At 40.3% G+C, this 27479-nt stretch overlaps 2 protein-coding genes across 3 annotated transcripts in view; both read right to left on the minus strand.

Moving 5' to 3' along the window:
• Positions 1 to 4611: 4611 nt before the first annotated feature.
• LOC121934324 (very long-chain acyl-CoA synthetase-like) lies at positions 4612 to 20533 on the minus strand. Its single transcript, XM_042474709.1, has 10 exons — positions 19973 to 20533; positions 15734 to 15943; positions 14093 to 14251; positions 12068 to 12192; positions 11108 to 11302; positions 10340 to 10430; positions 8264 to 8462; positions 7067 to 7164; positions 6496 to 6626; positions 4612 to 5231 (listed from the first exon to the last, which is right to left on the minus strand). The coding sequence occupies exons 1-10, from the start codon at positions 20448 to 20450 to the stop codon at positions 5055 to 5057; spliced, it is 1863 nt and encodes a 620-aa protein (XP_042330643.1). The 5' UTR covers positions 20451 to 20533; the 3' UTR covers positions 4612 to 5054.
• A 4399-nt stretch (positions 20534 to 24932) lies between these two features.
• LOC121934323 (very long-chain acyl-CoA synthetase-like) overlaps positions 24933 to 27479 on the minus strand; it is a 21340-nt gene continuing 18793 nt past the window's right edge. For both annotated transcript variants that reach the window (XM_042474706.1, XM_042474707.1), the window contains exon 10: positions 24933 to 27075. In XM_042474706.1, the coding sequence (XP_042330640.1) occupies positions 26899 to 27075 (177 nt within the window). In that variant the 3' untranslated portion in view covers positions 24933 to 26898. The remainder of the gene's footprint in view (positions 27076 to 27479) is intronic.

Below are 27479 nucleotides of genomic sequence, written 5' to 3' on the forward strand. Positions count from 1 at the left end.
GGAACAATCAGTATAGGAGTTCTGAAAAGCAGCTATATTCAAAAGAAATATCCAAGGAAAAACAGAAAGAAATTCTTTAAATTTCCAAAGTATCAAATCACTGTGAAGGGAAAGGCAGCTTCAGTGGCATGAGCAAATTATCTCATGGCTCTGTCTAAGACATTACTTCACATGGTTTTTAAATCATGATCACAGCCAGATGGATGGATGAGAGAATAGAGGAGGGGTCAGTGCTTCCAAGACAGATTACACTCTTGTCTTTCACCAGGGATTGGTTCCTTTATTTTATAAGAGTTAAGGTACAGTAACTACATTGACACTTGGATAAGGCAACTCAGGTTTTTTGGGGTCATTTTTTTGACTAAAATTTCTAGACTTATACATGAGTATATACAGTAAACGATTTGCCAATTTTTAGGCTACTTTCCAGAATTAACTGAATGCTGTGCTTGTTTGCCCTCTTCCTACTCTGGGTTGCATCGTTCACCAAAATATTTGCAATTTTCCCTGGTTTTTGGTCATCTGTGAAATGTTCTCATCTTAAACATTATTGATATTACTGCCATCCCCTCTTCATTTCTGCAGTTTGAGCTTCTCTTAAAAGCACAAACTCCAGACATGGAAGGAGCCTGTCAGTTGTACTGACAAAGCAATGTTCCTCAGGATAATATGGTTACTGGCTGTGGGCACAATCTGCCCTGAAAATAAGTATGAACTGGTTAAGCAAGCTCTGGAACCATGTTTCAGTGGTGATAGGATCATATCAGTTAATAATAGCCTGTTTTGCTTATACTGTTTCCCACCAAAGGAGGTCCATTGCTTGGCTAAAGAGAGAAAACATGCATTATGGATGCTTGTTGTGTTGTGAGAGGCTTTCAGTATTACAGCAGTGCTTGGGAGCTCAGCAGATTATCTTGTGATCTTCATTTAAAGTGTCATAAATGTCTGTGTGTTGTCCTTGTTTATTCGCAGTCTTCTTCACCTTCTTGACTTAAACAATACAAAATATTTATTTTTAAAAGCCATTACAAGTGACCCAGGAATTTAGTCAGCAGGGGTCCCAGATAACCTCCCAACCCAGTCACTCAGAAAGGAAATCCCATTTTCCGCATTGTTGACCTGACCTCCTCAGAAATATTCTGAGCAATATTTTTCCCCCAGGGTTTTCCTCAGGCAGTGGGGTGGAGAGTAGCAATTTTGAGACCAATGGCAAACTCATTTGTTTAAGTCTAGTAATTATTATAGGTCAAAGATGGGGGCTATGAAACTCTTCACCTTTGGCTTTATTGGCTAAGGCTGTTGGGACTTGCAGTCCAATAACATTTGGAGGGCCACATGATTCCCACGATGTTATAGACAGTTAACTGTTAGTTTAGGATTTCCAAAATCCTAGAAATATGTCTAGCTTAATAAATGTCATGTCTTGTTTAAATGGAAACTCGACATTCAAAACAATTGGGACAGTACATAATTACACTACCTTGATTTCACTTTGTCATGGCTCTGTCCTATGGAATACTAGCTTTGTAGTTTCAAGAGGTATTCTGACTTGTCTGTCAGAGGGCTTTTGTGCCTCACCAAACTGCAAATCCCAAGATTCCCTTAGGTTTAGGATATTGTCATAGCAGTTAAAGTGGGATTGAAGTTCTGTCATTGTGTGGTGTGAAAAAGACCCTGGTTCCTTCTACTAATATGTACTTATGTGAGCTTTAAAGAAAGGAGTCACTTGGAAGTGGCTGCCATTAGGGACAATGTGGACTTGCTATCCAGGGATACTCAGATCCATGCAAACTGAGGGCTGACTGTAAATAAGCTGTGCTTATGGTTATTATTAATTTTAGTGGGATTATTTAGTGGATCTGCAGTGGTAGAATAATTTTTCTTTTCTTTTTCTTTACATTACAGTCAGGACTAGGAAGACAGAGCCCTGCTTTGTGTGGTCTTTCTTTCTTTCTTTCTTTCTTTCTTTCTTTCTTTCTTTCTTTCTTTTTCTCTTTTAGTTTAGGCTGAAAAGAAGTAGTCACCAACTAGCTTTTCTGGATGAATGGCTCTTTGGGACTCAAATGTTGCTTTTTACTGTGTTAGTAAGCTGTATTTACAGCAATGAGGATGCCTTGGGCTGGTTAGTAACCATCAAGAGGAATTAGAATACCCCAGGCAGCAGTACACCACAAATACAAAAACTTGCCCCTAGGTTCAGTTTTGGCTCTGCAACAAAAGGATCAGTAGGGAAATTATTTTTATTTATTTGTTTTATTCTCAAAAAAATTAAACCACAATTCATTATATAGTTCCTTAGCAATAAGAAATGTGTATGGGAAACGAAAGGGCTGTATAGATAGCCCCTAAGGGGCGTCGAAACACTGCCCCTTTCCTTGCTGGATGGGAGCCTGGCAACCACATGCCACGGCCCCAATCTGTCCTTTCCATGGTGCAAAAAGGAGCTGCAAAAAGCAGCTCCTTTTTGCGCCCTGGAAAGGGTGTCCTAGCTGCTGCTGTGGCACCTTCTTGCTGCTGCTTGCAACGCCCTTGAATCCCCTTTTTTAAAAATATATATTTAAAAGTTTTGCTCCACATGTTCCCAAACCCCACCAGTCCTGTTCTGTCAAGGAAATAAGGCCTCTCCTTGGCTTAAAATTGTTTAGCGAGGAGCAAAAACATGGTGCTAACTTCATTAGTAGTCCAAGGTGGCCAGCTTCATTAATAGTTCAAGTGTGCATATCTCTTCGGATAAGTGGGTGAAAAGGCTTGTCTTTTTGCTTGAAAAAAATTGCCTGCTGACTTCTGCACATTAAGACATTGTTAAGAGAGCAAGCCAAAAAGGCTTCTGCAATAACAGCAAACCAGAATGAAGGCATGCACCATGCTGAAGCCAAGTAGCTCTTGGTCTGTTCAGGATTGGATGGGAGCAGCATGGATAATGCCACAATAGTTAAGTCACTAGATGACACTGGACATAGTTGTATCTGGACTGAATCAGGAATTTCCTATGTCTGGCTTATTCTTGTTTAGCTTCTAACTTTTTCAGTGGCCAGAGATATTCTAGTATCCCAGTGCTAGCTTAATTTAGAAAGGGAGTTCATCTTGGAAATGGTGGGATATAAATGTAATTAAAATATTTTGAGGTGACCCACCACTCTCCAAGTCACATGAGGAAGGATTGTGGTCTGAGTAGACATCTATAGGACTGCATTGCACACACAGGTCAATATCACTGACTTCATATTTTAATATATTTAGTTGATCATGTCATACCTCGTTCCCAGGACCCAGGTTCAGACTCTGACACAGATAGTGAAGCAAAGGAACAGAGGGACATGCCAGTGCTTGAGACAGACAGTGAGACTCCCTAGCAGCCACAACGCAGACACATGAACTTGACAATATCTGCCACAGTAAAATGTAGACAAGAGTAGGAAGGTTTGTGATGTTCAGAGCACTTATATAGAAAACGCTCATTAATCAGACAATAGTTGTGAGAAACTGTCAGGCCATAAATAATCCAGTGACTCCCTTGAGAGGTTGTTGCTGACAACTGACCATTCGGGAGGAAACAACATCCTCATCTCTTGATTCCTGTCTCATGTTTCTGAAGAACTCAAACCAACTTTGAGAGCAAGGAAGTTAATCTAAAGCAGCAGCACCATTGGGTGCACTAAAAACCAAAAGATGGCAAACCCTGAGTAAGAAACAAATTTATACTTTATCTTTGCCACAATTGATTGGTTTAAAAATGCCACATTTTAAGCCCTGTTGTCTCAACACATGCACATTGCCCTTGCTGGTGTTTTGCTGAATAAACTCAATAAGACACTTGTTCAGTATGTGACTTCTTTTCAATGGTCAAAAACGCACTGCAAAAATAATCCAGTTTGAGACTGCTGTAACTGCCCTGGCTGAATGTTAGGAAACTGTGTGAACTGTAGCCTTCTCTGTCAAAGAGGTCTGGTGTCACAATAAACTACAGTTCTCATGATTCCCTAGCACTGAGCCAGGGCACTTAAAGCAGTCTCAAACAGGATTATTTCTGCACTGTGTTTTGAACCAATGCTGGCCATTTAATAAGTGGATTTGAAGGAACTTGATGGCAGAGCTCCAAAAATAGACAATGCAGGACTTCAAAGAACCATGAAGCACTTCAGGCTCAACAGGTTTCCTATCATACCAGTATTAAAAATACTGCCCCTGGGGCATCCCATCAGCCAATGAAAGGGGAGGTAATCTCTGGAGCCAGTGTGACATAGTAGTTTAAGTGCTGGATTATAACTCTAGAGACAGGGTTCAATCTCTGCTCTGCCATGAAACCCATTGGTGACTTTGAGCAAGCCACATGCTCTCAGCCTCCAGGGAAGGCAATGGCAAACCTCCTCTGAACAAATTTTGCCAAGAAAACCTTATGCTAGGGCCACCATGAGTTAGAAACACCTTGAAGGCACACAATACAGTAAAGTGGGAGGCTCTAGGAAAAGAGGAAGAGCACATTAAAGATAGATTAATTCAATCAAGAAAGTCATGGTGCTGAGTTTGCAAGACATGAGCAAAGCTGATGATTCCCAGGGCTCATAGTTGTAGCCAACATGATGGCAAATAACAACAAATCAAATACAGTAGTGGGTTTTATGTGTTGATTTAATTGCAACTGATATTTAAACTGGACTGTTTTTTGAAATGGAATTCAGAACAATACATCTGTCAGGTTATAGACATGTGGTGGGAGGGGAATTTTTTTTGCAGAGGATGGAAAACAGCAGGCCCTTGTTACAGCTTCTTGTATATATTTTGCAATAAATACATTGCAGATGTGTATAAAGACACACACACAGAGAGAGAGAGAGAGAGAGAGAGCGAAAGTGAGAGAGCAAAAGAGAGAGAGAGAGAGAGAGAGAGAGAGAGAGAGTTCCCTAAACTATAATCTGTTGTGCAGTGTTATCAGTGCAACAGAATGATAGATAGGAAATACATTTCTGGCAATCCCTCCTTTCCCAGGCAGAGGTTCTTTCTGGGTTCCTTGTGCCACTAAGGAGGCTATTGCATCATGTGTCCAAAAGCCTGTTTCACAGCTTCCGTTTCTTCTCTGTGATGGAGCTGAAGATCTCCTGAGTCATGGGGATGTAACATTTTTCTGAGTCATCTAGGAAGTACAGGGGGTCGCTGACCAAGGCAGGGTCGAATCCTTCCTTCACCAACTGAGCTTTACGTTGTTTGAATGTTTCAGTAATCTCCAGAGACTCCTGTGTGGAAAACCACAAATGAGCCCAAAACCATTCAGCCATATTGTAATTTGAGGAGAACAGATTCTTATGTGAGTTTTGTAGGATTGCCATGCAGTAGAAGCCCTTGGAGAAGATGACATCCTTAGCATCTCCTATTGGCTTAGGTTGGAAAGTTGCTAGCGTTGCTCCATCTTGAAATGCATAACCAAGAACTCACAGAATCCACTGAATTGACTCATTCTTCTCCACTGGACCTTCTTGTCTCTCCAAACCATGATCCAATGCCTAGCCTTCCTTGTATTGCCAAAGAAAAGGTAATACATTGCAAAAGGCGAGGTAACATATACTTGTGCATGCTAATTTATTTCTCTGCATGCAATTTTTAAAAATAAGGAAGACAATTTAAAGAAGACTATGGCTGCATCTCCACTGCAGAATTTATGCAGTTTGACACTTGTTTTTACATGCCTTGACTCAGTGCTATGGATCTCTGGGATTTGTAGCTTTCTGAGACAACTAAATTACAGATCCTATGATTCCATAGCATTGAGCCATAGCAGTTAAAGTGCTATGGCAACAGCCTATATCTCATTATAGTGATAAGACTGACCAGGTGCCCTTCTGTCAATGCTTTCAATGGACTTCAAGGCCTCTGGTTACTTTCCTTTCCTACAGTTCTTTATCTTTACACCAGACTAGAGTTAATTGTCTCTTTAAATAAGGGATTTCATTCTCATAACCCTGTGGTGGTGAACCTGTGGCACGCATGCCCTCTCTGACATGTGAAGCCATCGCTAAGGGCACCCGGCAGCCACAGCAAGTAGAGGCACTGACATTCTCTTACGACACTGATATTCCTACTCACACTGCATGGATAGTTGCAGGAGATCTGAATATAGTTCTCCCACATCACATGTAGCTTTCTCCTTACAGTTCAGTATTTTTGGCTGTTCTCCTTATTCTTTTGTCCATCTTCCAACATTATATTGTAATCCTGGTAATTCTCCTGCTAGGTGATTTTGCCTTTAGCAGACCTTTTGGCCTCTCTACAATCTACATGGAGCATATTTTAAAAGGATGGTTGTGTCAGCCCTACCCAAGAGGCACAGAGATAAAAATCTGTGTGCCTGACAAAAGAGACTCTGTCTGGTTCAGTGGGCCCCAACCATGCTAATTATATTTCTAAAAATGAGAACAAAAGTTACAAATAATGCCTCATTTCATTTAGCACCCACCAATGTAGAAGCAGAGTAGGGAATACAGCAAGATAGAGAGATCTCACCCTGAGACGGATAAAGTGAGGTATGGCATAGCTTGGCATGTAATCCTTGACATGTACATACAGCCCTTTTCCATCAAAGGAGAGCCCATCCTTCAGCCGTACAGCTGCCATCCCAATCTTTCCTTCATGCCCTGAAACAAACCAGCATATTAATACTTCAACAACTTATCCCATGGATACTTTCTACAGGAGATGTTGTGTGCTATGACTCCCTCCCCATGATTCCAACTGTAAGGATAAACTGCAGCACAAATGCACTGAAGTTTATTTTGTCCAACAAGAAGCTGTCACACCATCCTCTGCTGACCCCATAGCCAGCTTTACCCCTATATGTGGCGGTGGAGAAAGGGATTTGGTCTGTCAGTGGAATGGTATTAGATCTTCTCGGAAGCACTTTGAATTTGGGCCTGAAATGCTGCAACATATAATCTGGGTGTCATAGGTAGTGGCTACAATGACTTCCTCATTTTGTTCTTTGACATGATATCAAGGAAGATACAATGATGTCATATCCTTAGACATTAAACCTGCCACCACAAAGATGGGTTTTAAAAATGTGCTTCAGACCCACCTGGCACTGATACCCCATATACATTGACTTCCTGAATGAAGTCCAGCATTGCAAGAGTCCTCTCAACCTCTGTAGTGGCCACATTCTCCCCTTTCCAACTGAAGAAAGAAACAAGTTTTTAACATCAGGTGTCTTGTCTTATTAGTAGATTAATTTCCATTATTTGGTTAATAATAACATTTTCTATAGTGATGTTGGTCTTAGCTGGTCATAACAGTGCTGACATCTGATGGTTGTCCTGAGCACATGGCAGTTTAAACTGGATAATTCGTGATTTATAGCTCAGCACTTACTTCCTCCCATTCCCTCTAGATATTTTACTACAGTAGTTGTTGGAGTAATGGCCAACATTTTACATAAGCATACGCTCCAAGTGTTGTGATTTGGCATCAACAATCCTGATTAGTCCTCTGGCATCCTAGTTTTTCACCTGCTTTTAAAGTGTCTGAGTTTCTTTCCCCTTCCACTTTTCCCTTTGTTCTCAGCTTACTTCAATTGCTGCAAAATACAAAAGTACTTTCCACTAAATTAATTAAACAGGTGGGCTCAGGCAAAAGCAAACTGCTGCAGCCTCTCCTAATTTGTGTGTTCATCCTCATCAATAAATTAACATCTTGATCACATTCTCAGTTCGGTTGGTCACGTGTATCTAAATTTTCAGCTATGAAAAGCTAGAGAGTGTGTGTGTATGCAATCATAGATAGTTCTGCCCAATAGAACATTTCTGTTGAATGTTCTGCCCCTAGGTTGTATAACACTGCTTGTTTGCATTCATATGTGTCAGCAAGCCCATTAGCCTTGACTCCTTGTGTCAGGTCTCCTTTGTTGTCCTTACCAAATTCCATCTGTTTGGCTTGGTTCTTCTCAATTTTCACTTTCTGCATTCTAAAGAGTCTAGTATTCTCATTTCCTGACTTACCTCATCCTGCCACTCATTTCACCTATCTCCCTTTTTACTTGGTGTTTTTAAGTTCTTCAGTAAACTTGAGATTTGATGCACATGATGAGAGCGGCTGGAGGTGAGTTAGCACTCTTTAAAGACACATAGCAAAAGACAACTTTTGTTGAGCCCAGGCCAGAACAGACACACTTGCATGGAAATCTATGCATTTGAATACAGTACAACTTATTGATAGATAGGATTCCCTATGCCTGTTCTATAGTTATCACAATACCAAGAATAGAGATGACACTTACCGGAAAGTGTCTCCTACTCGGTCCTGGAAGTAGAGAAAGCCATGTTGGTCTTGCATCAGAAGGTCACCACTGTTGAAGTAGCAGTCTCCTTTTTTAAGGACATCTCGGAGAATCTTCTTCTCTGACTTCTGGTAGCCTCCTGCATAGCCCTCAAATGGATGGGCCTCTGTGATCTTGCTCACCAGTAAACCAGCCTCCCCTGGGAGGTAAAAGAGGAACCAGAGAAAATCATTTTGATCTTCTGTCAATGAGGCAAGAACAAAGCTGCTCCTTCATGGGGTATGGGATTTCTGAAAAATGTTCTGGAAAATATGACCTATCTTAAAACACTGGAGAGCTTATTCACGTTTGTTCTAATTTAGCAAGCAAAACTAAACAAGCTAACCCATGTTCGTTTTATGAATTCTATCAATATTTGAAAAGGTTTTTTAAGATCCAAAGCCTGAAGTCACTGAACTGTAATATTTGATTATCTCTAAACCGAACGATGTTAAGTTGGTGCACCAGTGGAAAAGCAATGGTAGAATAAGGCTTATATGTAGAGTCTACATACCCAGATAGGTCTACAAGAGTATTTGAAGGCTCCATTTATTTAGAAAAATAAAAGTTTGTAATAAATGCAAAAGTTTCTCAGTGTTAATGAAATGACTAGTGCACTGTATGGTTTCTTTAGAGGAACAGCAGTATCAAAGTAATCTAAGGCCTGTTCCAGACTGCCAAAATAAAGCGGCTTCGGGTCTCTTTGGAGGTATGCTATTTAAATGATGCCTGGGTCCTAAGAGTCCGGAGGTCACGCCAAAGCCACACTCCATTCCTAAGCACTGGAGGGCAGCTTTGGTGCAGCTTCCGGATTCTTAGGATGCATGCATCATTTAAACAGCATATCTCCAAAGAGACCCGAAGCAGCTTTATTTTGGCAGTCTGGAACAGGCCTAAATTGGTATGTCTTTTAGTGTTTCCATTTTGGCAGCAAATATACATGTTTTCTTAGTTTGATCTGTTTTTAATGTTGAAAGATTAACATTGGGTTAGGTCCTGGCTTTGCTGTATTAAAAGTATAGAGAGTAATGAAATCAGCAGAACTGAAAGTGAACAACTGTGAATCATTCTATGGACCTAAAGAGAAGTCCCAGGCATCTTCATGACGTGTTAGAGTTTGCTGGGCACCACTTCTTCACACATTTGTAGCAGGAGTTAATCCATGAGCTACAACTTTCCCAGAAAAAGAATCCTTAATAAAGTTTTATACTAATGTTACTCATAAATCATAATTCCCGTATGTCATGAATGTAATGCTAAGAGCTGTAACATAAGCAACTAGCAAAATTAGAATTGTACCTTTAAATTACAGTATCATATTCACAGCCTATCATTTCATGTGGTTAATGTGAAATTTTGGCAAGATGTGATGTTTTTGAAGAACATTTTTAAATAATTTTTAAAAATAATTTTTAAGTCAACAACTTGTATAATGTGTGTTATGTGTTAAGTCTTTAAGTCAACTGTTGACTTATGATAACCTCATGAAGTTCATAGGGTTTTCTTAAACAAGGACTACTCAGAGATTGTTTGTCATTGCCCTTCTCTGAAATAGAGCTTATAGCACCTGGTATTCCCTGGCCATTCCCACCCAAATTCTAACCAGGCCTGGCCCTGCTTAGCTTCCAAGTGCAACTGAAACCTGGTGCCTTTTAGGGATTTGAGGCATAGTTTATTGAATATGTCAATAGTAATGCATGTTGTCTCTGTTCACCCAAAAATACATGTAAATTAATGCACTTTCCACAATCTGTAGCTTCAACTCATTTTATGATTTGCAATTGTAATGGATTTTGTAGCCCTTTTTAAAAATCTTTGGTCTTGAACCAAGAGGAATTGTTACCTTATTTTTCTTTCTGCAATAGTTGTATTTTAAATCCATTTAAAAAATATTACCTTTTAATGTGCATAAAAGTGCCATGACCAAAAGTTGCATGTAAAATCATTATTCATGTGTGCTGCTGGATGCGTATACTCCACCAAATGAAGAAAGCAGAGCTCTGTCAACTCCAACCCCTACTGGTTTTAGGAACTTACCGATGGCTACTGGAATGCAAAGCCCGTTCTCGTCCCTCACAATTTTGTCCTGGTCAACATCATATTTAATAAGTTCAAACTTTATTATTTTCTGAAATGGAACAGATGGGAAATGGAGACGTCAGCCCACAAGGCAGAAATTCAAAGGAAGACTGTTGTATAAGGATCAGATTTAATGTACTTCATGATCACCCAAATAACATGGGATATTTTTCTCCTTGTCCAACAATTCAGCAAAACTCCAAAGCATACTTTAGATCCCAATCTTATCGGTCTAATTTGACCAGCTGAGGTTTCCCATTCAGTCCCTCTCAAGTTGCTTCCCCTAGCCACTCTGTCTGGAAAACAGACAAGATAACAGAGCAGGGTCAACCCTGGTTAGTACTTGGATGAGAGACTGCCAAAGATTAACAGCTGCTGTATGCTATATTTCAGAAAAAGGAAATGCCAAAACCACCTCTGAATAATCCTTGCCAAATAAAACCCTATGAAATTCATGGCCTCATCATTCAACAGACAACTTGAGGGCACATGCACACATACACAACAGCAGGATTTCTGTTAGTACCTCAAGGGCCTCCCACTTGGGACACATGCAGGGCAGAAGAATCCTATAGTTCTTTCCACACATGGACTGGAGATAATAGCAGGATTCCCTATAGCAACTTGCTTGAGCTTTAGAAGCAATATCCAGTTAATGCTCCCTAAGACATAAGGTCAGACATTAATGAACCACATCGCTTGGGAACCTCCAGATTAGTCCATTACCTTAAGGACGAAGTTACTCTTTCCAACAGCTCCAGCTTTCTCTGTGTAATTAAGAAACACAATATTTGCTTCAGTAGCACCATAGAGTTCATAGATGTGGAGTTGTCCAAATCGGTGCAAGAACTCTTTCCAGACTTCCACTCGCAGGCCACTACCAATCGCCATTCGCACATGATGGTCACGTTCATTGTCCTTCTGCAAGGGTAATAATGATTTTATTTATCATCACTTACCCAGCCACATTAGCTGAGAAAAGGTCAACTCCACATGCTTAGGCGGGGATCTTTTACAAACACAGATATTTGTATAGGGCTGCCAAGTGAAAACTGTCAGAGGCCTTGAGATTCCAAGGCCAAAGCTTGAGATCTAGGATTCATCCCTGGTGATGTCACAGAAGGTGAAGTGCTAGTGATGTCAATAAGCAGGATGTGTTCGGCATCTTCACTACACAATTGGCCATTCAAATAAAAAAGACCAAGTCTAACAAATGAGGATAAAAAACACACTTTCAAGACTGTGCTCTCACCCTAGGATTCCTCCCTCCTTTGCCCTGAGGACTGAAGAATAAGGGGTGAGCATGCCCAGCCCTGCTTCACTGCAGTGGTGGCACAAGGAGATGCAACAATAAAGTACTATAACATATGTTACAAGCCACCTTGACCTGAATTTGTGAGCAGGCTAACCCTGCCCCCTCTCTATTGCTGCTCTCTTCATATACAGAGCAATGTTTCCATTGTGTGGAGAAGCTCCACATGTAGCTGAGATGCTCCTTTTCAGAGTATTGTTCACTAAACAAGGAGAGCAATGCTCTCTCTACTCACACAGTTTAACATTTTTCAACAACCAAACAGGGCTTGTTAGCACTTAACTGCATAGTTTTCAGTAGAATAAGCAAGTAGAACATTTTTTATTATTTATAGCATCCTCTCCCCCCCTCCATATTTAATGTCTCCCAGTTACCTTTGGTGAATTGCACAGGTAGCGCATCATTTCTCCCACATACTGGATCACAGTGACATGATATCTCCTGCAGTCATTCCAAAAATGTGAAGCAGAAAACTTAGACCTCAAGACACATGTGGCTCCTTTATGGAAAACGAAAGAGGCAGGTGCTTAGGAGTGGTGTTAATGTAAATCTTGGAACAGCACTATAGATTGGGAGGGATGAAGCTCATGGCAAGTCTTTCAACCATGAAGTAACCCAATGTGACAGGATTTAGTATTGTCACAATGAACACAGGCTCAATCATCAGAGTTGGGACCTTCTTCCCTATTGCTTAAGAAACAAATAACTTCACTGGTTGCAGGTTTCCTAGAAAACAGTATCTTTGGGACAAATATAAGTGGGAAGACAAGGCTCTGTGTGTGTGTGTGTGTGTGTGTGTGTGTGTGTGTGTGTGTTTAAGAAGAAACCCCACAGGTATTTTTTAAAAACTATGAACAGTGAAATACATAGTTTGGTTTATAGGCTTCTCCAAATGAGCGGTCCAAACTGAAATTTTAAAGTAACTGTTTGTTTAAAAAAAAAGTGGATTGCAGAAGCCACATCCTTGGGCACAATAATAGTGTTGCATACTAGCATATAAATATAAAGCCTTTTGAACATTAGCACTCCATAACTGGACCAACAGAAAGAACCAGATTAACATGAGAAATATTGTCCAAATGTATTGAATATGTGAACAATTATAAAACTGGAGTTGGTACCCACAATCATATGGGTGTGTGAAAGGAGCCCGTTTAATTAACAACCAACAATGAGTATCAGTTTCCTTTAAGAGCTCCCAAAATGTATCTTAGGGCACTTTCAAACTACCAAATTTTATTGCTATGATTCCACTTTAAAAGCCTTACTGCCTAAGAAAACAAAGCAGGAAATGAACCTGAAAGTAGCGGGTTTCTCTGTGCCTTGTTGCCTGACATTGTACCACTTCAGTTCTCTTCCCATGGGAGATAGTTGTAAAAGCATGTCTTTTTTCTAGCTGGAAAATCTGTTTGACAACAGACTCACTTTTATGACCATCTCCTGTGGGAAGAGAACTGAAGTGCTATAATGTCACGTTGTAAAGCATGGGAAAAGCCGCTACTCTCCGGTTAAATTTCCACTTTGTTTTTTCATGCAATAAGACACTGGGTGCCATGGCTGTATCCTGCAGAATCCTGGGATATGCAGTCTAAGGAAGGTCTTTCAGGATTCTCATCCAGAGAGCTCTAGTGCCTCCCCCAAATTACAAACACCAGCATTCTATAAGATGCTGTAATGGTAATTAAAGTGGAATCATAGTGCTGTAATTGTATATTGTGAAAACTCTAGTTTTGGAGAACTCAAATCAATCTGGAATTAGCAATCTTTATATTAAAAAGGCTGAAGATCACTTTAAATAATTGATTAGATTATTTAGATTGTAAGCCTGAGGGCAGGGAACCGTCCAATTAAAAAGATTGTATGTACAGCACTGTGTAAATTTACAGCGCTTTATAAATAAAGGTTAATAATAATAATAATAATAATAATAATAATAAGGTAAAAAAATAAAAGCACTATATTTCCATGGTCTCTGAACTGAACCTTAGCACTTCTGACATCCAGAGTTGTTCAATAGCTCATGTTAAAAGATCTAAATGCCCCAATATGTCTTTTAAAGGGGTGTGCAAAAGAGAACCTCAAGATTTGATGCCAGCAGCATGTCTTTGCATGCAACACATAGAGAAAAAATAATTGTTAATTAATTTAACTCAAATGTCATAATCCAGATGCCAAAATTAAAATTTGTGAATGCATAGAAGTCTGAAGATTTGCATGGGAATTGTACCGCTAAACTTTATGAACATGTATAATCCAATCGGCCCCAAACATCTCTGTCTCGAATTCTATATATTCATAATTTTCTTCTAACATATTGGTACATGTTAGAAGCACATCTTTCTCTGTCTATCCTATACCTTCAATTGATGTTTAGATCCTTATGGATGTTCTGTACATACCAATGTCAATGCAACCTCCAATCCCAATAAGAAGTGCAGTAGAGTGGTACAGTGGGAGTGGGGTGTAGATGATGTCACTGGAATGCAACCCACGATTACGGAAAAGATGGGATGAGATGGATAACTTCCTCTGAGGGATGACAGCAGCTTTTGGTAACCCTTAAGGTACGGAGAGAAAAGAAAGGGACACCTTTAGCAATTTTAAACACCTCATTCAAGAAAGAAATAATACACCCCAGCACTGAGTTCTTAAGAGCAGGCACAGCAGACCTGAAAGTTCCTCTTCTACAACATTTTTATCAACCTAAAACCTATTCTGAGAATGGTTTGTTATGTCTCCTAAGTTAACCTAAATGACCAATTTAACATGGTTACTAAAGGATAAGCCAATTGGAAAGAAAATGAATTGATTGATTGAAAGACTGGAAACCATTTATGGATGTTTTGAGCAATGAGAAACCTAATGATGTGATAATCCGTGATTGTGGTTATCTCATATAATTCTAGTAGGATTATTTGGTTGGATCTGTAATGGTAGAACAATATATTTCATTTTTTATTTATTTTTTCATTATATTTAAGATTGGGGGGTCAGAGCCATATTACATTTTATATGCTTCCCCCCTTTTCTTCTTCTTCTCCTCTCTGATTTTTTATTTTAGCTTTTTTTTTTTTTGTCTCTTTCCCTTGTTAAATGTATGCTTTGAATGTATATTATCTTGGTTTTGAGTGAAAATTCGATTGTCAGTGTTAACTGAATTTAATGAACAGATTATTTTTTTATAATGTCAGATGAGAGGAATAACTTACCTGCATTTAATTATTGATGTGTGTTTCCTAATCTTCAAATCTAACTGCTAAAGTAAAGAGCTTCAGGAAACCTAAAGCCAATTCTACAGCCAACACTGGCGACATAGGGGCTGTGCAGACAACCCCTGAAGAGATGGCCTGCAGCCGCCTCCATCTTCGCCAGATTGGGGCCGCGGCAACCACACACTCCAGCCCTGATCTGGCCTTTCCACAGCGCAAAAAGGAGCTGCAAAAAGCGGGTCCTTTTTGCACCCTGAAAAGGGTGCCATAGCTGCCAGCACTACAGCTTTAACAGCACTCCTTTGGCACTGTGCCATTTAGACCCAGCGCCAGAGAAGCGCCGTGACAGTGCACATCATGTGGTGCAGAGTACAGCATCACGCTGGCCTGGGGGCGGAGTCAGGGTGTGCGTCATGTAGATGCCACACTCCGACTCCACCCAAGGCCGGCCAAAGATGCCAGTCTGCACAGCCCTATAGAAACCTGACTCATCTCATACTCTTAGCTATATGGCACCTGGGCAGAAGCAGGCACATTTAGCTACAGATTGCATATATAAAACACAGGATGGCTGAAAAGTCAGCACCACCCCTTGCAGAAATGCCTTTGTATGAAGAAAGTTATGTGTGTCAGATAGGACCTACATCAAAAACTGCCTTATTCAGAATCAGCCCATTAGTACATCTCGACTAGTGGTTCCCAAACTATGGACCTCCAAATGTTTTAGACCTCTCATCTGGACTTCTAGAAGCTGAAATCCAAAATACTTGGAGGACCAAAACATTTGGAGAACCAAACCTCATCCGCTACCTTAATATTGTTCCTTCTCACCTGTGGTCCCAGAGGTGAAAATATACAGAGATATGGATTTGACAGATACATTGGCTCGGAAGGAAACAGGCACCGGTTCAGCTGAGCTAGATTTGATCTGTCCCAGCAAAGCTTCCACACCCTCAGTTGGGGAGTCATCACTGAGATAGAAAACCTGTAGTCTTTCATTCTTTAGAGTAGGCAAGACATCTTCAATGGCAGCTTGAAAATCTGGAAGACAATATAAAATGAGTATAATTTAATTGTGCCTTACTTCCTAACTTTATTTTAGGAAGAGCCAGCATGACATAGAAGATTGGGTGTTGAACTGTGACTCTGAAAACCAGGGTTTGATTCACAGCTTAGCCATGAAACCCATTGGGTGACCTTGGGCAAGTCACATGCTCTCAGCCTCAGGGGAAGGCAATGGCAAACCTCCTCTGAACAAATCTTGTCCCCTCCCCAAAAAAACCTTGATAGGTTTGCCTTAAGGTCGCCATAAGTCAGAAACTATTTGATCCCCACACAGAAACAACAACCACAACAACAATCCCTGCTGTCCTTTTGTTGGCAGGCAAATATTACATTATTTTGTCATGGTTTCAGGAACTGTTTTTGAGAAGGGAATTTTCATTCCATGCCACACTGCTTTTTACTTTTTGGTGGATACTTCAGTCTATTTTAATAATGTTTTACATAGATGTATACCTCAGCTAATGAAGTAGATGTGTTCCCGGACTTCACATCTTTAACAGAAACTTTTGTACCAGAGGTAGAAATAACATGGAAAGCATAGAAACTGGTTCCTACACCACAAAAAATAGAGCAGTTCAAAAGGTCCTATCCACTGGCCACGCAAAACCAGGATAAGGTGCAACTGAACTAACAAGCTGAAAATCCTATCAAAACAGTAGTGGCTACGTAGACCATTAATGGGTGAGAGAAATGGATTTGAATCAAACACATAAGATTTAATAAGAGTTAGAAACACATGAATAGAATAGAAATAGACTATATAAGCATATGCTATAATTAGATTACATATATAAATAGTATGGAACCACATATACACATGTATACTATTATAATTAAGGGCAGGTTACAGACTGCCCATTTGGGGCGGGCTGCACCCGCCCCTTTCCCTGGTATATCGGGGCCTCAGCTGCCAGAACGGCAGCCACTGAGGCCCCAATCCGCCACTTTTCAGGCTGCGGGGAAGCGGCAAAACGCTGCTTCCCTGCAGCCTGAAAAGGGGTGTCCTTGGGGCTTAAAGCCCCAAGGACACCCTGCGGCGGTGGGGAGAAGGAGAAAGAGGCCGCTTGGCCCCTTTCTCCCTTGCTTCGCTGGGCGCAGCTGTCTGAAGGCGTGCGCCAGCGACGCAAAGCAGCGCCGCAAACCAGGAAGGAGCTCCGAAATGGAGCTCCTTCCTGGTCTGCGCTAAGGAGCACGAGCCGCCCTGGCGCGGAGCGAGGACGTCATGTCTGCGCCGCCCCGTATAGAGGCGGTACGGCCGTGACGTCCTCATGGCGGCGGCCGTCTGGAACGGCCGCCATCGTTTTTTACGCGCTCCATGCGTACTTTAATGGCGGTGTGTAACCCGCCTATATATCTATTCTAATAGGATTGAGTAAAGGTCAGCTGAGGCCCTTTCATTGAAAGGGAATTTTATAAAAATATAAAAGTTAGTAAAAGAAAGAGCTTTTTATAACACTGTTATTTATTAAATATTAAATATATTATTTTATAAGAATAAAGGGGGTTATATTGTTGATAATAAATAAGATACACTTATAAAATATGCTGGACTTAGTTATTTTAAATATTATTTTTGTCTCTGTTAAGATTATCAAAATGGCTAAATGTTCTGTTTAATAAATAAATAAATAAACAAACAAATAAATAAGACTACACCTGGAAGTGAAGGACAACTTTGCAAAGAAGGAGGCAAAACAGTTTTTTGGAGCCAACTGATAAGAGAGCTCCATCCTCATTAAATGCCAAGAACACTATTTTTTTGGTGGGGTTACTAAAAGTCAAGAGATATCCCCTTTTGAGCATGCGTAATGGGGGGTGATGAATATTAGAACACACCTATGAATCTATAATGGCTAATTTAAATGGTCATGAGACGTATGATGAGATATGTTATGGGTGGAGTTTTTACATACTGTACTTAAAAAGGTGGTCTTAAAATTGATCACATGTCTAGATCTGGCCAATAAAAAATGAGATAGAAATATTGTAACAGAAAATGTGTTATAAATACTGTGTGAAACCTCAGACCGTGTGTCTCTTGCCTGAGACACCCTCCTTGCAAGATTGTAACTAATAAATTGGAAAATGCTGCTTCACTTGTTTTGTCCTGATTCATTTGATTTGGTACTTTGGTACTTAGAAAAAGCTGTATCTCACAATGGGGTTATTTTTGTGTTAATAAAAAGAAATGCTTTCAAAACAGTCTCCCACTGGGAGAACAACAGAAGAGGTTGATGTTAGGTGATGAGCCCCAATCGAAAGTACTATTATCCAGAGGTAATTGCAGTTTACTGCCTTGTGTAATAAAGTCTGAAGCTCAAAGCAATAAAAGAGGTAGAAGGCAAGGTTAATGGAACATTTAAAAAAAACAACTGTAAGACTTTTTCTCACTTACATTTCCAGGTGTGTGGATGTGTGTCTGTGTCTGTACTCAAAGAGAGAAAGACAGAAGGTGGGGAGAAGACTGGCTTGGGAATGGCATCTAACTGTGAAATTTAGATTCTGCATGCTCTGACACTGCCCCCACGCCACCGGGAATCCACATGGCTAACCACACATGCACCAGCTTCACAGTGTTTCTGCAGCACGGCATTTACATTCACCACAGAAACATCTAAAAGCCACTGCCACAGCAGAAAGGGCAGCTCCCCCCCCAAAAAAAAATAGGAGTGGACATTTCTGCTTCTATTTGGGGCAGAAGCTGGTCAGACTGGGGCCACAGCATGCATTTGCCATGGCCCCAATCCAGTGTCCCAGGGGTGGCATCACATCATCCCTTTGGGACCATCTGTCTCGCCCCATAGACTCTGGACTTGGGCTACTCTCAGACATGAGAGATTCTGGGTGTAAAAGGAAGTGGAGTAGAGAGTGGACAAAATTTGCCTTCTTGGCTTCTCTGACAATCCCCAATTGTGATAAGGATGGTGAAATCATTTGTTACTGGGTTTTATTTTTACCAATAGATCACAAAAAAGTTTTAAAGTGTCTCAGATATTTTGCCATCTCAAACTGAAAGAAAAACATATTGAAATTTCCACTCCTTCTCACTTGATCATTACGGCACCTAAGCCACACCTGAAGCATGCCCTCAGTCCAACCCCTGACCACCCAAAATCGGCATTAAAGCAGAATTGAACTATCACACTAGAAATTGTAGCAGAAGAGTAGCTGGAAAAGAGGTTCTTAATGGATTTTTGCATTAATAAAAAAGAATCGCTTTCTAAATGGTCTCCCATGTCTCCCAACAGAAGACAAATGATGCCAGGTGATATGTCCCAACCAAAGCTGTTACTGTATTATGATTTATCTCCCATGTATGATAAAGTCCATAGTCTGTAAGCCTTTCTGCGTTTTGGAGAACTGAGTTTTGCTCTTGTGTTGTCTTGAAGGTACAATAAATTAATTGTCCATTTAAATACATAAAAATCTTCACTTTTACTCTTCTCTTGAGCTAAAGGAAAACTTTCTGCAGGCTTATGCTTGGAAGATTCCTGGGTAGCTAACACGCATGTGTCACACAAACAGTAGTCAAGTTTCAACAGACAACACAGTTGTCACAGTATTTTATTTTCAAGACGACGACGACGATGATGATGACTTTCCTCCAAATTTGGGGTTCAAGGCAGTTTACAATTTAAAAACACAATACAACTAAAAATATGCTAAGAATAGACATTAAAATAGCATTAAACCTTTGACAATAATAAAATGATTTAAAATTAACTGTACAGTTAAAAAAATACTACTAAAAGGTTAAAAAGCTATTAAAACAGTCCAGTCTAAAATAATACAGCACCCTCAGCCCATTCTTTAAAAACATTCTGTTTCAAGAACTTACAAGAATAAAAATGTTGGTATAGGTATGCCAAGAAATAAGAAGAAAATAGATTAAGATGATTCCCCAGGATTCCCTCATCTGGGGAGACAAGGGACTTAAGAGTTCACACATGCACTATAAGCAAACCTTTAATTCCTCTTTGCAAGTAACAACATTGTGTAGCTCACCTGGAGTTGTCAGTAGCACCTTGGCTTCACAGGAGCTGAGCACGTGTAACAGGGACTTGGATCGGATGTTATAGTTGATACATGCCATAGTACAGCCAATCTTTTCCACTCCCATCCAGACCCAAACATAGGCAGGGACATTCTTCAAGAAAACAGCCACCGTTTCCCCTTCTTTCAGCCCCACATGGCCTCGCAGCACTCTGGCCACCTGACTGCTGAGCCTGTCGATATCTTGGTAGGAATAGACCTCCTCTCCAAAGAGAATCAGGGGCTTCTCTGGGTGTTTCTGGACTTTCTCCAAAAAGTAATCTAGTAACATAATGGGAGGGTTGCTTTGCAGATGCTTATGGCATCGGCGCATAGTACCTATGGCGGAGAAGATGTAGACCAGGTCCAGCCAAAGATAGGGAAAGAAAACATTTGCCAAAAAGGGTAGAAGGATAAAGAACCCCAGAATAACTGTAGTCAGTTCAAACATGGTTAGGATCTCGAATCAGACCCAGTGCGCTAGAAGCAATAGGTATGCTGCTTTTTGCTGGCTCCCTCCCGGCTGTGTTATGGGGAAAGGGCAAGAATGTATGAGATGGATTTCCCACTGTCCCCACCCTTGGTCTTTTCAAACTAATTGAGCAACATTCTCTCCAGTAGGTTAACCATAAATGTTGGGAGAGGAATGCACTGAATTGCTCTGATGCACCCTAAATCTTTTAACTGTAGTGCCACCTATTGCTTTCTAGAAGAGTCACACATCATGTACAGCATTGACTGCTTCATGTTGTCAGCACAGATGAAATCTCAGTGTACTGAAAAACCTTTATTGGCAGGATTGCTTTTTAAAGGGTCAGAATTAATGACCTAGAAAATTACTGGTCTTTGAGGAGGAGACATATTAAGAGCTTGAAGGCAGCCTTGATCAAGAAAACAAATCAAAGAAAAAACAAGGAACACTTGTAATGCCCAAAATATCAGACTGTGATGAAAGAAAATGCAGCTTCATTGGCATACACAAGTTGTAGTCGTCTCCTAGCTCCGTCTGATTTGAAGGAAGTGCAATCATAGCATTTTCAGTTTTTTCTGTCCTCTGTTTTGCTTGTGTTGCTAATTCTAAGGAGTTTATCACACGGGAAAAATTAGAGGTTTAAACTGTCATTATCCTGGGAAAGTTACGCAATCGCGGGAAGATTTTCACACACATTGTGATTAAAGAGGATTTTTCCCACCAATAACCAGGTAATAACAGCAACAAATCATTCTCGGAATTTCCCTGTGAATGATTTCTTGCTGGTTATTACCTGGTTATTGGCAAGATAAGTCCTCTTTAATCGCGATGTCATGTGAAAATCTTCAGTGCAATCATGCAACTTTCACGGGATAATGACAGTTTAAATCCTCAATTTCCCCCATGTGATAAAGTCCATAGTCTCAGAGGACTGTGAACCGGCATGGTGTAGTAATTTAAGTGTTGGTTGACAAGTCTGGAGACCCGGGTAAGAATCACCATTCACTCATGGAAACCCACTGGGTGACCTTAGGCATTTCACATTCTCTCAAACCACGTTAGTTTTGCCTCAGGGCTGCCATAAGTTGGAAATGATGTGAAGGTTCACAAAAACTACAAATCAGAGGATTGCTTTCTGAGGCAAAATTGATTCTGTCAACATTTGTCTCTATGCTGCAACTTGATTTTTAAAAAGACCTCAAAATATCTGCAGTTCCCAGTTTCCTGTCATCAAAGAATACAATGTTCTCATACAAGTCATTAGTGACACTCTGGAAGTGAAGTAGATTCATCACCACAAGCCTAATTTTCCCAACGATTCATCTTTGCTTCTGAAAGGAGATCCAACTGACTCCCTCTCTACCCATCTCTTGGTGGGTAATGAGAACATGGCTATTCTAACATGGTTTGTGATCTTATGTCTGTTGGCCCCAAATGTTTAGTTTTACACTGTGCGTGGCATTTCATTTTGCTGCTGCAGTTTGTGGCTGTTTTATTGTTGACAATTTCAGTGTTAAGGATAGTTTGTTTGTTTGTTTGTTTGTTTTTTTAATTAGCTTTCTTCCTGCTGTGAAGCACACAAACCAGAACTTTCTTGAATAGAAAATGGGTTATAACAGCGATACTTAAACTTGTTACCCTTGTGCACCCCCCATGTTACATCTACATGCAGATATTTCTCCCCTTCACTCAGTGTAGAATATGAATGAAACATGTTTTGTTTATTTAGTTTGCATATTTTCATTCACATATTGATATACAGTCAGCCCTCCACATTTGCGGCTTTGAATTTTCCAGATTTGATTATTCACAGATTTAATTAACATGTTCTCTCTAGGAATCTCTAGGTCCTTCAGCCTGATTCTGCTGGAAGTTGATCATAGAGTCACACTTGAGGACCTAGCAATTCCTAAAGAAAGCATTTCTCTAGGTATTTGTAGGTCTTCCTGCATGATTCTAAGGTCACCTTCTGCCAGATGCTGACCATGGAGTTGGGTTGGAGGACCCAAAGATTCCTAGAGAGGTATTCTCTCAGATTTAAAAAAAACTAGATTTTTTATTTGCAGGTTTTCCACTTTCACTGGGATCTTGCACTCCTATCCCCAGCAAATATGGGGGGCCCACTGTATATTCATATTTTAACATTTTATAAGGAAATACCATTGTTCAAATTAGACCAGTTTTATTTAAGTAAATTCAATATTTAACTCAATGCACGTGTAGATTATACACATCACAAATTAGCAAGAGGAAAACAAGGGCATGCAAGTCTTACACACAGCCTAGAGCAACTCTCATGTGGCCCTGGGGTTTTTCCCCTCATGGTTTCAAATCTTTTACATCTCTAGATGAGGACATACTCTATACACACGTTGTTCAGGATTTATTTAGAAGGTGTACAACGTGAACGTGTATAAACCAGAGCAGCAACAATAAATCAAGAATTTAGCTCCCTTCTTTGCGGAAATGAAGAGAAACACACAGAATGCATAAAAGGTATTTATGGCCCAAAATGCACTGTGTTGCCGCCAATATTAGGGTTCCGGAGCATGCAGCATCCGCATGCTCCAGAACCCTAACATGTAATGATGCCATCTTTACGTGGCGCCATCCATACACCAAGGGTGGCACCACATCTGCACCACTGGCACTGCGCTTGCGTCTTGGCTGCATCACAGTACGCCAATGGCGCACTGATGATGTCCCCACGTGCCAAAAAGAACCCAGTTTTTCCAGAGAGAAACAGGCCGCGCCCAGTCTGGCCTTTTTCACAGGTATGTACCAGGCCTATCTTTCTTTAGCAACATAAAATGCTTCCTTCATAGAGCATTAACCTTCTAGCAGAAAAGGTATATGCTGAGCACAATAGACAAGCAAAAGATTTGATAAACAAATACTAAGAAAAATTAAAACAAAATACAGGGGAAAGAAGAAAGGAGAATAGTATTGTACTGACAGAGCAATATCCTGCAAGATATGAATACTGGTTGTAGGCACAGTTCTAGGGTTGCCAGAGTGAAAACTGGAAAGGGATCTTGTTTCAGCCAGCATATTGTAGTTGTTTGGATGATGGACTAGGGTTCTGGAGACCAGAGTTCAATTCCCCACTTGGTCACAGAAAGCCACTGGTTAATCTTGACCAAGTCACACTCTCTCAGCCTCAGTGGAAGGCAATGGCAAATTCCCTCTGAACAAATCTTGCAAAAAACAAAAACAAACCCCTGTGATAGGTTCAACTACATGTCACCATAAGTTGGAAACATCTTGAATGGACACAACAACAGAGAAGAAAGAATTCCAGCATTGCTTCTCATCATGTAACAAGGTAACAAGGAAATATCTGTTGAAACACCTTCCCTTCTACAAAACTATTAAAAGGAAAGGAGCCATCTCTAGTTTTCACTTTGGCAACTCTACAAAGATTTCCCCCACCCACATTAAAACTGTAATAATTAAGCAGACAAATAGTGGAATCTTGTTTCAGTGGTGAGACGATCACTTCAGTAACTAAAACTGGCTTTTGACTTCACATTTTTAAAACAACAAACATATACCAGGAGATGTTTATTGCAGCACTGAAAAGGCAGAAAACAATTTAGACCTTTTTAAAAGGTGTGCAATGATTTCAGTCCTGCAAGATGAACTGGTTCCTTGTAGTAGTCTTTAAAACTGCACAAATGTGTGCTGGTTCAAGCTTAGTCTTCTTCAATTTACCAGCAAAAACAAACTAAAATGTTTCTAAAAGTCACTGCAAAATTTCTCCAGGAATTAGGCCAAAGGGAGATGTGTGCTGGTCAATCCATTCTTTTACTGGTCATAAAAGTATCCATTTTCTTTTCTGAGAAGAAACCACCTTTTCTGCATATTTGTTCTAACCCACATGAGAAACCTGCAGAGCCACAGTTTTTTTCCCAATCTCACCCCAGTCAGTGAAAAAAAGCACTATGTATTCAGAGCCAAGACAGCCTCTTTGCCTAATAAATGCAGCATGTGTCATTATCCATAAACACACTTCATTACATTTGTTACTCTTTATTCTATGGTAACTTTACCCCTTTACTGCCAGGTGGGACATTACTTACCTTACAGCCAGCATAAAAATTCTGTATATCATGTATTTTTAAAGCAGGGTGCATGAGAAATGTTGAATCACCCTCCTGAAAGATTACTCAAGCCAAAATTTAGGCTTTAAAGTAATATGAATGCTCTCTATATGCTTTGTTTTAAAGCAAAGGTGAGGATCATTTAGCATGCCAAACATTGCTGGATTTCAAGTCTCAGCAGCCCCTAGCCAGCATCCCAAAGGTGAGATGTTAGGAGATGCAAACCCAAAATAAAGGTCTTATTAGATTTTCAAACATCTACCAAGGTTGTACAAATGTCTCAGGTGCCAACAATTAGTTAGCATCTTCATAACACCATTAGTGAGAAATAAATAAAAACAGTCTCTATCATCCAGCATTTCGTTATCTTTCCAACATTTAAGTTTTATTTTTTTTCTTCTATCCTGCTCATTCATGTCACCCCAAAAACATTAATAATGAACAGTGAGCACGTAGTTTCAAGGCAAGGAGGTGGGAGAATGCTGAGTTGTTTTTCAAATACAAACAAAACTGGTCCTCTTCCTTAGATACCAAACGCATTTCTCCTTATAATTTCATGGAAGAATGTGATACTAGCACATTACTCTTTGTTCTCCTTGGCTCCAGATTAATGCAGTCCCAATTACACCCTCTGGTATGTTTTATAAACATGGCAAAAGATGTTTGTGTACTGTCCTAAATGCTTTGATACATCTTCTGTACTATCTAATCACCCACTCCAACTGAAACATCTTACTAAAGTCCTTTGTTTTACCTTTCTACACCCATCAATCAAGACTTGCTTTAGTGCCTATCACAACCTTCCCCAGCCTGGTGGATACCATATATTTTGTGCTCTAGTTCTCATCAGCCTTAGCCAATATGATACGTGCCCAGAGATTATGAATTCTATACAAAGTATGTAGAGAACCTCAAACTGGCAATGGCTGCCTTGTCATATATTATTATTACCCCTGACTGTTTCTAGAAATACTGTGTTGACATTTTAAAATAATCATCCTCTTGATATTTTTCCCACTAACGTAGGCTTCATTTCAGTGGCATGTGTTCCTGCTGCTCCACCTTTTATGGCCCAGAGAAACTTTATGCAGCCATTTCCCTACCCTGAAAGATGGGTAGTTAGACTACATTTCAGAGATGCTTTCCGGGCTGATCCCTTGTTTCTTTGTCTCCTTGTACTGATTTCTAGTATGTGCAGAAGACTCACTAGTCAAGTGTAATTCTTCATGTAAATATTATCTAGGAGAATGCTCCAAGAAGAGTGGCATTTTTTCAGCATCTCTAGTTGATTTCATTTTAGAACCAGATTCTGAAGCATGAAGTGGAGAGTCCTACTGTAACGAAGCACTATTCCAGTTCCTGTGTTGTTTTAGCTGTGTAAATCCTCTGACCACCTAAAAGGAACTAAAAGATAATATGGCATTTCCTCCAGGAAAGGCTAAGCTAGTGGAGGTTCAGTGGGTACCCATTTTAGTGGTATGACATTTTACTGTGTCTTCTGAGGCTGATTCACCTGAGTTTCAATAACAATATTTATATGTGGTGCTATCCATTACAAACAGCACACCGAGGTGCCTCTCTACAATAAATATGAACATGTCAATGGAGAAAGATCCACGGCAACTTGAAACAGATCTCCATTTCCTGAAAACAGATCCCAGCCTCCCAGTAATTGCCTCCTATCACACATTTGGCCCAGGATTATATTCGTATAGGAGGGTGCAACATACGAATGAAAGGAAAGAAAATCATTTTAGAGGGTGGCGAGCAAAAGGAGCCTTGCCACTACCTCTTGTTCATCTTCCAATATATACAGTGAAGAGCCAGTAAGTCATGTGGAAACAGAAGAATACATTCTAGATGGAGGGAAGGTGAATCGATTATTTCATACATGTGCATACATACACCAATAGTGACTTGCAGCTACCATATCAGTAAGGCAATGAATCTGTCTTGGGTTTTCATTTGAGCTTTAAAAGGAGCCATCCAATAGGCTGAACCCTATCTGCAAAATATTAGGCTTTCTTTAGAGTATTAGGATTTCTTTAGAGTTCATACTAAAATTTGGAGCAGATTCGTTGCCCTATTGATATGGGAACCACCAGCTGTCACTCACGTACACAGTTTCGTGAACTGTCTTGTGTTGTGCATATTACACACAAGAACATGTGTCCCAGGTTGACAAATTTTTTAAAAAATCTGTTTTTGGCAATCTCTCCTTTCCCAGGCAGAAGGCACGAGCCTCACATTTACAGCTCCTCCTGGGTTCCCTATGCCACTAGGAAAGCTATGGGGATCACTGCATGATGTGTGTGGAAGACCTTTCACAGCTTCAGTTTCTTCTCTGTGATGGAGCTGAAGATCTGCTGAGTCATGGGCATATAACATTTTTCCAAGTCATCTAAGAAGTACAGGGGGTCACTGATGAGGGCCGGGTCGAATCCTTCTTTCACCAACTGACCTTTGCACTGTTTGAATGTTCCAGTGATTTCCAGGGCTTCCTGCATGAAAAATAACAAATGAGCCCAAGAGCCAAAACCACAAATTAGCCTAAGTCATTAAGTCACATTATAATAAGAGAGAGGAATAAGGCATCTCTTTGAGCGTTGGTAGAACTGTCTGCCTCATTCTTTGACTGGTGACTTATGTCAGGCTGATAAACATTAAACCTAGAGGACATCCATGGCTGGTTGCTGGCTTATGTTGGAAGCCTTTTATTCTGTGATTCCATCTTGAAGCACATAATTAACAACCCTTAAATACCATTGAATTGACACACTTCCCTTCATCAGCTTTAATTGCAGTTACTTGCCATTGAGTCAACTTCAACTTATGGCATCCTATTCAGGATCCCGCAAACCCAGGGCCATGGCTTCCTTGATTGAATTGTTCCATCCGTAATGCA

The sequence above is a fragment of the Sceloporus undulatus genome, chromosome 6 (genome assembly GCF_019175285.1).
Source record: "Sceloporus undulatus isolate JIND9_A2432 ecotype Alabama chromosome 6, SceUnd_v1.1, whole genome shotgun sequence".
NCBI lineage: Eukaryota > Metazoa > Chordata > Lepidosauria > Squamata > Phrynosomatidae > Sceloporus > Sceloporus undulatus.

Excerpts from the sequence above, each read along its gene's own strand:
- LOC121934324 (XM_042474709.1), bottom strand. The coding sequence starts at position 20,450 with ATGTTTGAACTGACTACAGTTATTCTGGGGTTCTTTATCCTTCTACCC. Across the intron at positions 15,944-19,972 it reads GGTGCTACTGACAACTCCAG|ATTTTCAAGCTGCCATTGAA; the intron begins GTGAGCTACACA and ends ATTGTCTTCCAG. Across the intron at positions 7,165-8,263 it reads CGAGTAGGAGACACTTTCCG|TTGGAAAGGGGAGAATGTGG; the intron begins GTAAGTGTCATC and ends TTCTTTCTTCAG.